The sequence below is a fragment of the Podarcis cretensis genome, assembly GCF_951804945.1.
Source record: "Podarcis cretensis genome assembly, chromosome: 13".
NCBI classification, from domain to species: domain Eukaryota; kingdom Metazoa; phylum Chordata; class Lepidosauria; order Squamata; family Lacertidae; genus Podarcis; species Podarcis cretensis.
In genome coordinates this window covers 28,042,996-28,055,027 of record NC_137182.1, presented here as the reverse complement: position 1 = coordinate 28,055,027, position 12,032 = coordinate 28,042,996, and the positions used below count along the sequence as shown (strand labels likewise).

At 41.2% G+C, this 12,032-nt stretch overlaps 1 protein-coding gene across 6 annotated transcripts in view; it reads right to left on the bottom strand.

The window, feature by feature from the left end:
* Positions 1-10,446, bottom strand: part of MED24 (mediator complex subunit 24) — a 51,620-nt gene extending 41,174 nt beyond the window's left edge. For 5 of the 6 annotated variants that reach the window (XR_013832357.1, XM_079948676.1, XM_079948678.1 and 2 more), the window contains exons 1-4: positions 10,343-10,446; positions 7,366-7,507; positions 2,268-2,350; positions 1,153-1,191 (exon numbers count right to left, since the gene is read on the bottom strand). Coding sequence is in view for 5 of the 6 variants with exons in the window: in XM_079948676.1 (XP_079804802.1) it covers positions 1,153-1,191; positions 2,268-2,350; positions 7,366-7,498 (255 nt within the window). In the remaining variant the exon portion in view is untranslated. The remainder of the gene's footprint in view (positions 1-1,152; positions 1,192-2,267; positions 2,351-7,365; positions 7,508-10,342) is intronic. The other variant, XM_079948677.1, reaches the window with a different exon arrangement.
* Positions 10,447-12,032: the final 1,586 nt, after the last annotated feature.

Genomic DNA, 12,032 nt, shown 5'->3' with positions numbered 1-12,032 from the left:
CTGATGAAAAGGCGCTTTGTCCCATGTATGCAACTCAAGCGTCTAAGGAGGGTGCTGGATGTAACAGAACACCCCCATCCCCAAGTTATAAACCTGCTCCTTAAGTGAGAGTGCAACTCAATCCAGAATGGGCAAAACATCAACTCCCCAATCCACTGAATCATCAACTATCAGCACCTTGGTTTTGGTTTGGATTGCATTTTGCCCTGGCTATCCATTAAAGAAATCCAGAAGTGATTTGGAGTCTTCCTGGTGCAAAACGAGGGGAGAGGGGGCAAGAGGGGGTCCACGGCAAACACCCTCTGGGGCGTACATTTTTAAACTAGGCCCACTTTGCAAATACTTTAGTAACTGACGAAAGAAACTCTGCAAAGAAACACTAAAGGAAAAGTATTGTGTATTCCATTTGTGTACCATTTGGATTTCTGTTGGCTTTTGTCTGCTAACCTCTACTCAGCCTACACTTATACAGGGTTGGAAGCCCAGCAGTGAAGAGGATGTTTTTATATATGAGAGTTTAAGTTCAACTCCTGGTAGCTGCATTTAATGGATCTCAAGTAGGTGAGCAAGACTACCATGTGAGAGGCTCAGGAGGGCAGGATTCAGATCTGCTGCCTGTGTAAACATCATGATCTCTTTTTTCCAGTTTAGCAAGGGCTTTGTAAGTCTTTTAAAATCTCAAATTCTGTAAAGAACCCAGGATTCTGAAATAGCGACAAACTATGCCGTTTCTATTTTATTTTCTACCATATTGTGAAGCATATACTGATTCACTTGTGAAGGACTAGGAAAGAAGGGAAAGGTACATGTCTGAAAAAGAAGGCAGGGATAAACTCGGAGAATGGTAGAATGCAAACAAGACTCATCTCCTCTCAAAACTTCAGTTTAGCAAAACCTGCAACGTATATTCTGACAGCTTTCAGCCATCAATAGTAACTACATTTGTACATAACGATGAGGGCTAGAAACATGCCATTGCTGTGCTTCTCTCCTGAGCTTACAAAAGCTGCTGGTTGTATATCATACACAATGCTGCAGTGAAGTTCCCACAATCCCTCAGTATTCACTGATGCCTTCTATCAAGGGATATCAGGAAAGAAAGCGGTGCTCAGGATTTAGGTAAAGGTGGAGAAAGAAATGCTTGAATGCTACCTTGCTGATGGCCATCAGAACTGAAGAATAGGACACCATCTGTAAACAATACAGAGAGAGAGAGAGAGAGAGAGAGAGAGAGAGAGAGAGAGAGAGAGAGAGATGGTTACAAGCCAAAGATAACATTTAAACAAACCAATCCACAAACAAGCCTTGCCATTTCGACCGCCGAGGGGGGGCGACAAGGTCACTTAACAGGGACGCAGCTTGTTGTTTAAGCACTGGTCTGGCACAAATTTAAACAGACATTTTTAGGTGATGGCATATTTGCTTCACATCAACTTTACAGTGAGCAAGTAGAGAGGAGGAAAGAAGTTAAAAAGCAACTGAAAAGCTTCTCTCTGTGGCGAGGGGTCTCGCAAGCATCTTGTATGCACACAGCCAAGCACCTCTTGTAGTAAGAGGAAGAGAGAGGAAAGGCCATTTGTCATTTTCATCTTGGGAAAGTTGCTATGTGGGAAAACGCACTGTCAATATCAACTTGGCGTAAGGTGAACAAAATATCCCAAGATTCTCTTTCAGACCCACAGGTCCTTTAGTAGCAACTGCTTAGTAAACATTCACTTATTTTTCTTTCTAATTGGTCCAACGGCTTGTAACAACCCTTGAACTCCTAAACCAAAAATATAACATTCAAGACTACATTGGCACACAATTCTGCTTCTTCAGATGCACATGTTTTGTTTTTGAAAAAAGCAAGTGTCTAGCACTTGTGGTTGCAAAGATGTGCCCGAAAGTGTGTGGGTAACTTATTTTGAAATTTCAGAATCCAGAAAAGGCAGTGGTTTGGGCTGGAGCTTCAATGCCCCTGCATTCCCTACAATTTAGCAAAACCAGAATAAATTATGCAAACGAGTAAGAACTACAGAATCATGCAAAATAAATAAATATTTGTTTATTTATTTCATTAAAATTATGCATTGTTAAAAAAAAAGTGGTCAAGTACTTCAGAAAGGAAAAAAGCAGGAAAACTTTGTCGAGTTACTTAGGTCATGGTTCTGTCAAAAAAAATCAATTTTTTTTAAAAAAAACATACAGATTTCCTAACTAAATAATTCACCCATTAATGTGTTTACACACTCTGAAGATGAAAGGGTCTACGATGGGATTATTACCTGGGAACTAATGGCATACTTCAGATAGGACAGGAGCAGTGGGTTTGGCGATGGGCCAATCATGGCTTGCTCAAGAAGTGCTTCTGCAATTAAAAAAAGAAGGAAAAAAGGAAAGAAATTCAATCTTGGAAATGTATATACATGCTCATGAAGAATAAAGACCATTATGGCAAAGGCCTCTCACAAAACGTGGGGAACTCTCAGGAATTGCAAGGATGCTATAATATTGCATTCTCTGGCAGCGGCAGCAGAGTAAATAATTCAAGGAAGAAAAGAGGCAGTTGGTGGCATTCTGGATAGGAAATGGACACCGTGGCCACACACTCTCCCCATGTGCAGAAATTGCTGCAGTCAATGCAATGACCTCTGCCTGACCTCTGCGGCCTCAGATGGAAAAGGACACGTACACAGACTCTTCTCAGACCTCACCTCTGCTCGCTGGCAGCATCAGCGTTTGCAGGTGCTTTTTCCTAAGACTGAAGGTGGTATGGAGGGAAGGGGCTGTGGAGAGATGGCAGGCAAGATCTCTCAGCAGAATGAGCACCAACTGCTGGCATGCGCTTCCCAGTGGCAGCCTGCCAACATGCCAGATTTGGCAAGGCTGAAAGGGGCAGCATATCTTATCTGCTCAGTCAAGCTTTTGATTAACCATCTGAATAACTACAGGGGTGTAGGGGGGGATTTTCCAAGTCAAACCCATTTTACTGTGTGCCCTTTAACTATTACTTCCCGCTCCCTTTTCGAATCAGACCCCAAAAAAGGCCACAATCCCCCATTGCATGGTTGGCCCTCTTTGCCTACCGGTGTATAAAGGACACACCCCGCCCATCAGTGCCGGATTTACTTATAAGATAAACAAGAACTTTGAATTTTATTGTTATTCATGTTTTTATACTGTATTTTATGCTGCTTCTACAATTAAGTGTTTTAAATTTGTTGTTAGCCGCCCTGAGCCCGGTTTTCTGAACGGGGAAGGGCGGGGTATAAATAAAAATTTATTATTATTATATTAGGGCCCCACTCTCTTGGGGGCCCAATTTTTTTTTAAAAGGAAACAAAAAACCAGGATGTACATTTCCAAAATATAAGATAAAAAACAAATAAAATAAAACCTACATACAGCAACAGTGTTTTGTGTTGTGTATGGACCTATTAGGACCACAAATTACCATATAGCATATATTAAAAAAAAAAAAAGACAATTTGTTGTTGACAAAGTACAGCTGGACATATAGAGCGCCCCATTAACTTCAGTCGCTTAGGGCCTCATAAAACCTAAATCCGGCCGTGCCTCGCATCAACATCCACAGTGTACTCAAAAGGTCGCCAACCACAACTAGAGAGACTATGCCAAAGGCAAACTAACAATTCAGGCAATGCACACCTTCACAGTGAACAACACTCCTATCAACAATTTAGGCCCAGTAGGGGTCTACCCCAAACAGCAATCTCAGCCATTAAGTTGTTCCAGTGTCAGCAATTGCTAGGCCTAGCCAGTGGTGCTGCAGCCTATGTCTAATGCTATTGCCAATAATAATAATAATAATAATAATAATAATAATAATAATTTATTTATATCCCGCCCTCCCCAGCCGAAGCCGGGCTCAGAGCGGCTAACAACAATAAAAGTAACACAGCATTCTAAAATCAATTCATTTCTCAGTTATCTGTATTTTGAAGTTGCCCATAGCAACAGCTACAGCCACCACGGGTGTGCCCTTTTAAGGATGACCAGCCCACTCAAGGCTCAGTTTACTACAGTCCTTCCTAAGGTACCCTTCACAGTGTTGCCTTAGCAACCGCTAGGCCTACTCACAGTTCCATCTACCCAAAGCAGTTCACAACATGAGGACTTCCCTCCAATTGGCATATCCTTCATATCCATCTCCTATGACCTTTGGAGAGTTATCAATGTCAACACCGTGATTATTCCTCCTCCAACTACTACAGCTACTCACAAAAGGACCCATCTTTACAGTCCATCCATGGCCTTCATGTGGAGGAGAGTTTCCACAGCTTACGCAGACATAAAGTTGTCACGTCCAAACAAAGAACCCAAACCTTCTGTGGTTCAGCTGGAAAACTCCAGAAGTCACGCAGGAGTATTAATGATGATCACTGCAGTTTATAGTTCATCATTAATCCACATGGTATGTTACAAAATTAAAAAAAAAACAGATCCCAGCCATAAAATCTTTGCCGCCTTAAAAAAAAAAGTGTTGTGCAAACTTAATTCCAAAGCTTGTACCGTACAAGAAAAGTTAACTAAAATGACCATAAAAGTGTCATCTGGGTTTTGAAAAGAAAAGAAATTATTAAAACAGAAGAGGAATGCAAGCAACAGCCAAAAGAGAGGGAAGCCCAGAAAACTACAGGGAAGTGGTAACACAAAATTCAGTAATATAGAAGAATTCCAAATATCACATATATAATATTTCCCTAAAAAGCAAGCTTTTAGTCCTTAATGTTATGAAACCAAGTATGACAACCTGTGGACAGTGTCTACTTAGGTCTCAGGTTTCAGGATCTAGAGGGCAACATTGTCTGAAGGTGTACCTGTATTAGAAAATTAAATCTGAAACAAGTTTAATTTTCACTGTGGTCCCATTCAGATGGAACAGCGAACTATGGTTTATCATTATGTGAACAAGCCAAGTAGAATCTGGGGCTTGCATGTCGTCTTCATCCTCTGGTGTGCCCATGAAGAGGGGCTCAGACACTTCCACTTCTGTTTGTAATTTACTACAGATTAGCATTATGTTCTAATCCAGACAAACAACAGATAAACTATGGTTTAACCATAGTTCTCTACTTGAGAACTGCCAACCTAGCAGTTTGAAAGCACACCAGTGCAAGTAGATAAATAAATACTGCTACGGCAGGAAGGTATACGGTGTTTCTGTGCACTCTGATTTCCATCACGGTGCTCCGTTGCACCAAAAGCAGTTTAGTCATGCTGGCCACATGACCCAGAAAGCTGTCTGTGGGCAAATACCAGCTCCCTCAGCCTGAAAGCAAGATAAGCACTGCAACCCCATAGTCACCTTTGACTGGACTTAACCATCCAGAGGTCCTTTATCTTTACAGCATGATTTTAAAATAGGCTTGCTCCAAAGTTTAAACAGGACATAAGATTTGAACTCTGTACTACTCATTCTTGCTCCAAGAAGACAACCAGGAGTTTTGCTCTCTTAACTCCACCCATTACTTCTTCTCAATCACTCCAGTTCTAGCAATCAGAACATTAAGAGACCCCAGAACAGTTGAGTCGGTCTGACTTCCCTTAGATCCCTCCTTCTGCTTTTCTTCTTTAATTTTCAATGCACACAATGTGAAAGTGATGCTTCTAATTATTATAACTATGTGCTTTTTAATTCATTCCTATCCCACCTTTTGGGCTGTGTCAGAACCACACATCAGCCCAACGATCAAAAAACCCCAAATTTAAACTTTCCAAAGCCAACTTAAAACATTGCATAAGTTTTTAGATTCGTTTTCAATGACTGCGAGATGCGCAATAAAATTGAAGAACCGGTAAGGAGATAGACCTGCTAAAGTTACAGCTCATCAAAAGGCCTTCCAGAAACAGATGAGTCTTAACAAAATGTTTGAAGGCCACTGCAAGCCAGTCTGACCAACCTCAGTTTAATTGGTTGATTAATCAACAAAAACTTTAGTTAATACACTGGCAAGAGCCTAAGCAAAGACAAATTTTAACAGAGTTGAGAATGGTCTGGCTTGCTCATAACACTAAGCCGAACTATGGCTTAGCATGAACACAGGCGTGAGGGTACCCAGAGAGGAACTTGCAGCTGCTTTATTCCTTCTCTGGGCCTGCTGCTGCGAGCTAATCCATGGTTTGGCTTAGCATGTCATCTAAACCCAGGCCTTTTAGTTTGTCTTGCTCCACACAAATCACAAGCTGTAACCAAGGTTTGTTCCTGGTTTTCCAGCCCATGGCTTCTCTGAAGCAAGGCAAACCACCATGCAACATCAGATGGCTGAGAGGTGGACGGCCCCACCCACCCACCTGCCAGTGTGGCCTGCAGAGAGTTGAGGGATTTTTGGATCTGGCCCACCAGCCAAATTCAGTCCCCACCCCGTAATAAATCATTGTTTGTTGAACACAAACCGTAATTTGCCTGCGAACTAGGCTGGCCATCATGCTAAACCCTGGTTTGGTATTATGTTTGGAAAATGGTACTGGTGTATAGCAAAAAAAAAAGTGGATATACATCCTTTATGTGGGCAAATGGTGAGACACAAGTCAAGGCACACACAGATCTGGCAAATCGGTCTCTGTCTAATTATCTGCATTTATCTTCATAACAGGAGCAGGCAGAGGCAATGTCAGTAGCAGCCTCTCTCAAAACTGCCCACAACTTGAGTCTTAAAATACAAAATATAAAACAATTGATGAATCCAGAATATTCAGTTGCATGGTGCCTATTCAGCTTAACTAATTGTCTTTTGCAGCACCAAAATGTACAACTACATTGTGAATTAGTCATGTTTACTGCCTTGTATTCTGACACAATACACATGAAATGTATTTTTCCCCCATTTATTAAATTTCTATTCTATTCCTGGTGGAGCACAGGGTGGTACACATCAAAACAGAAAAACAATTTAAAGCATCTGAAAGCAAACAAACTACACACACCTTCTTACATATGTGCAAGTAGCATAGCATAAGAGGGAAGAGATGGGGCATTTGAAAAAGCCGAAAGACTCGAATAATACTTTTTTTATCCATTTTGTAATTTGTAGCTGTCAGCTTTCTAAAGTTCTTTAGGCAGCACCCAAACTACAGAAAATATATTTTCTTTTCAGGAGGAGAAAGTTAGTTACTCCAAACCTGCAGCACCACCTGCATCATCTCTAACATGATGAACCTCCCTGTAGCGACTAAATTTAATATAATGCAGAGCTATAAAGAACTAGAAACCACCACAGTGGCTGGGGCATTTTCAGTCAAGTGTTAATATCTATGCTGTCAAAACAGTAGGCAACTGCAGTTTATTGCTTATAGGTCACAAAGTTAACTTTAGGAAAAACAAACTCAACACTTATGATTTGTACGAACTTTGAACCAGACCTGCTAAATTCAGGATGTCCCATGTAGTCCCCCGGGGAAAGAACTTCTTCATGTTTATGGCCCACTGGTAATCACTCCACCGCTCCTTCCAAGCCTGGAGGATGGCCTGTTTGAGGTTGACCACTTTCATCATCTTCCTGTCCTAAAGGAAACAGAAAAACATGACAAAGCAACTCTGCCATATATCCCTGTCGAGTTTCCAGCACTCCAGTTATTATTAAACAAGCCTATAACATTTTCCAGTGTGGACAGAGTAACCCCTACATCCTTTAGGCTAAGAGAACCCTTTCTCGGTGCCTTCCATGTACTTCCTGTACACAAAGATTTGAACCTGTGTTTCCCAAGCCCATACTCTTATCCCTCCCACCTCCCGTATGCCATATAAAGGCCCCATTTTGCTTAAGACATTTGGCTTATGACAAGCTGTCTCCCTCAAAGAACAGTACTTGACATTCTAATGTGAGAGGCAGCCAGATCCTGTCCTCTATTTCCACTTCCAAAAAATACATTTGAAAAGCAGGTAGTGCCATACGGTGCTAGGTGAGTTAGGGAAGGAAGCATTCACAATCGTTCATATAGCTTGTGCACATACATAAGCATGTCCAGGTTTTAGACAGGTCATTATTCTACAGGAGCACCTCTGACCAGCCCACTGGTTTTAAACAATGCAATCCTATACATGTTTTTAATCAGGATGTAAGTCCCTCTGTGTTCAAAAGAACCAATTCTCTAATTATGTTTATGACTGCAGCCTGAGTGACTATGTCAGACATCCCATTTAATTACTGATGACCAAAGGCATAAATTCCTTTACTTAAAATATAGCGCGATTTTGCAATTTAATGTTGCAAATGATCAAAAACAAGTCTCTGAACCTTGCTTCAAATGTTGCATGCCTATACAAATGCAGCAAATATGAAATGGCACTGGTAGGTCTTGCAAATTGGGTGGTAGAAAAAGTGGGAAACCTGAATTCCTGGTTTATACTCCCAGGCCTAGGGAGGAAATCATTTTCGCATGTCAAATTCTAATGCTTTTTTCTAAGAAACAGAAGGGCTGAGCTACAGAAAGCAGAAGATATTTGGTAAATCCCACCATTCTATCTGGTTTGCCTGACCCAGAACCAAAATTAAATGAATGAGATCAGCAGGACAGGTAGACCACATCTGCACATCACTCTAATCCATCCCCCGTTTGCTGCAGGTAGGAGAGAGAAGAATCAGGTCTGCTGGATCAGGCCCAGTTCAGGTCTCCCTACCCCTGTGACATACATTCTGTTAAGCTCATCTCAAGAAGGATATGTAGCTGGAAAAGGTGCAGAAAGAGGCAACCCAAATGATCAAGTGGTTAGAGTACTTTTCCCAGAAGGAATAAATCACTTAGGTGGGGGTTTTTTAGGAAAGAAAGAAAATGAAGAGTGGACATGAAGTGGAGAAAATGGCGACCCATAGTACTAGAACGTAGTCACACAATGAACTTGATTTGTAGATGATTCTTATCAGACTTAAGTCCTTCATCACCACAATGTATAATTTATTTATTCTCGCTGTCACAAGATGTGGTGATAGTTTTTAAAAGGGATTAGACAAATTTAAGGAGGAAAGAAATATATGAATGCCTATCAGCCATGATGCCTATATGGACCTTCCATATTCTTGCTGTAAACCACTGAATAACAGTTGGAAGGTGGTAACAGCTGGGAAGGGCCACTATCTTCAAACCAAGCTTGTAGGCATCCTAGAGGTGTCTATTGGCCACTGTGGGAAAGCAGATGCTGAATTAGATGGACCTTTCATCTGATCCAGCAGACCTCTTCTTACGCTTCTTTTGGGAAAATCTCAGTTTACTAGTAAACCAGCAGAGATGGCTGTTCCTATGTTTACAAGACCAGCAGAACAAGCACACCTATGCAGATTCTCACACACAGAACAGGTGAGAAGCAGGCATGCACACCAGCTTACATCTGCTCAGAAAACAAGGGCTTTTTCACAAGCCAGTATTTGCTGTTATATACACACTCACAGAGCCATTACTAACCATCGCTCCTGAATGAGCATATGTTTATGAGACACGTTTTAGGCTGTAAACTCCTCAGCGAATAAACCTGTCCTCTTTAAAGTACAATGAACACTGGATGATGCACTCTGAAGATACAACAACATATCATAATCCCCACTTTACAGTTGTACTTGCAAAACATGTTGAGAATCCATTCCTGTGCATCATGCTTATTTGGAAGTTCCACTGAGTCTAACAGTGTCAACCTTAGGCTACATTACAAAAAAAGGAGTAATCCATGAAGTGGTTGTTAACCAACGCATGAGACAAGTAAAACGATATGAAATATCTTCATCTCACATTTGAATAACTACATCCAGCTACTCCTCATCTATTAGGGAGGTCTGAGAACCCAGGTCAAAGACACTAGTCCTTAAAAAAAAATCCTAGGAAAATAATGTAGACTAGAAAAGAGATTGGGAGAAGGCAGATCATAGCAAACCGCTAGCTAATTTATGTTGGACCACCTGGCACTTGCTAAGATTCTTACAAATAAATAAATGATGCTGGACCTTGGTCTAAGCCAGCAAGACGCTTTTCATACTTTGAAACAAGAACAAGTACTCAAGATTACTTAATACACACCATTTAGGCCTGATTTGGAGATCCTGAGTTATCTGGATTCTGGATTTGCCCGTAGCAACATGCTTAATTGGGAGTAAATCTCGTTAAATTCAGAGGGACTTTATTCCATATGCACACATATGGGATTCCCTGTTAAATTCTGAACACATCGGACCTGGTGCATTCATTCAACAAATACAGTGATCGCGAAAAGCTGAAGATAGTTTGCACCGGAATTAAAACAAAGGCGGGAGATTGGGGTGCCCGGGTGCTATAACTAGCTCTGGCAAGGAGAACTGGTTGGCCAATGTGGGATTTGGCCGCTAAAAGGGGAGAATGCGCTGCCAACACTTACCGATTTCCTTTCCTGTACAAAAGAAACACAATTTTCTTAGTTCCTGGGCTCCGCCATCTTTGCACCTAACAAATAACCTTTTCCGGATTGGCTGGGATCCACCCGTAAGCCGCACGGGCTTCTGGGAAGTGTAGTTTTTAGGCTGCGAGACTGAGCACGCTTGCAAAGGCGAAAAGGCTGTTGAATAGACCTTGTTAATAGGTTTACTTTAGCGTGATTATTTAAGAGTCTGGGCTATAATTTCCGTATAATCTGTAAATCAACACTGCATATAAACAAATGAGGACGAGTGGATTTTCAGTTATGTTTTCCCTCTTACTTATCAGGATTTTTTTCCCTTTATTTAATGTCATTAGCCAGTTGAAACTTACGAGCTGAAATGCAAATGCTATAAAAGCTACACCTGCTGAATTTATGGTTGTCATCATGAGCATGTAATCCTCTACATGAGAGAGTGCTGCCAGGGAGGAAGGTGTTGTTTGCCTCAAGTCTCTGGCAAGTGAAGCCTCCATTTAACTATTATGACTAATAGCCATTGACTGAACAGTTCAAGTCTGCAGCTTGATAAGCAGACATTGGAAATTGATCAAGCTTATCTCTGTTGCCATCAAGCCGACTGAAAAACAGTCTAGGCTGCTTTTTCCTGGTCAGTTGGCAACTGAGAAGCTCCTGTACACTACTTTGGGTTCTAGGATAGAATAAAGGCAGGATATAAATGAAAACAGCAACAGCGCACATGAAAATATTTTAACGGTCATATTTATGAATATGTATTTTAATATTTGGTTGGAAGCCACACAGCGTGGCTGGGGAAGCCCAGCCAGATGAGCGGGGTATAAATAATAAATTATTATTATTATGAAGTCCAAGAGTATATTTCATTCAAAAATAACTTGCTACAATGATCTGAGAGAGGCACTGTACTATTAGAATAGTACTAATCTTTCTTCCCCTAAAAGTACGACAGAACCATACATTCAGCCCAACAGAATATGCCATAATTTTTGACACAGAGGCAGCTGATCGCAAGGAGGCAAAGCATTAGCTGCAAATATAATTATCAATAAATTGTTTATATGGAGTCATCCATTGAAAGAATGAGTGGACAGATCACTGCCCCAGGAGGTCTACAATCAAAAAATAACCCAAAGGAGACAAGAGAGGAAGGGGGTGGGAAATGGAGGTAGGGGGATTAAGGGAAAGAATATGCAATTACTGTGGTTGCATGCACTTAGACTTAGTTGTAGTAGGATGTGGGGACTAGGTCTAGGGGTTTGCATCAAGGAAGCCACAGGAAAATGAAACATGCAGGGGAGAAATTAATCATGGCAGGGCAGGCAGCTTCTCTTTACTAACACCTAATACTTTTTATTTGTGTTTGCATTTTCAATCGGTAATATGAAACAACTCATCAAAACATCCAGCATGCATTGAAAACACCAATAAATTGCAGTTGTAGGCTGTGTACACACTATACTTTCAAAGCACATTCTTTCCTTCAAAGAATTATGGGCAGTGCAGTTTATCCTTCACAGTTCCCAGCAAAGCCTCTCCTCCATCCAGCAATCTGATTCAAAGAGCATCTCTCTTCTTTCCTACCTTCCAAGAAAGCCACATTTTCCCCACCCAGGTATCACAACTTCTGACTATTGCAGCATCCATTTCTGTCACATGCTGCTCCATTTGCAGC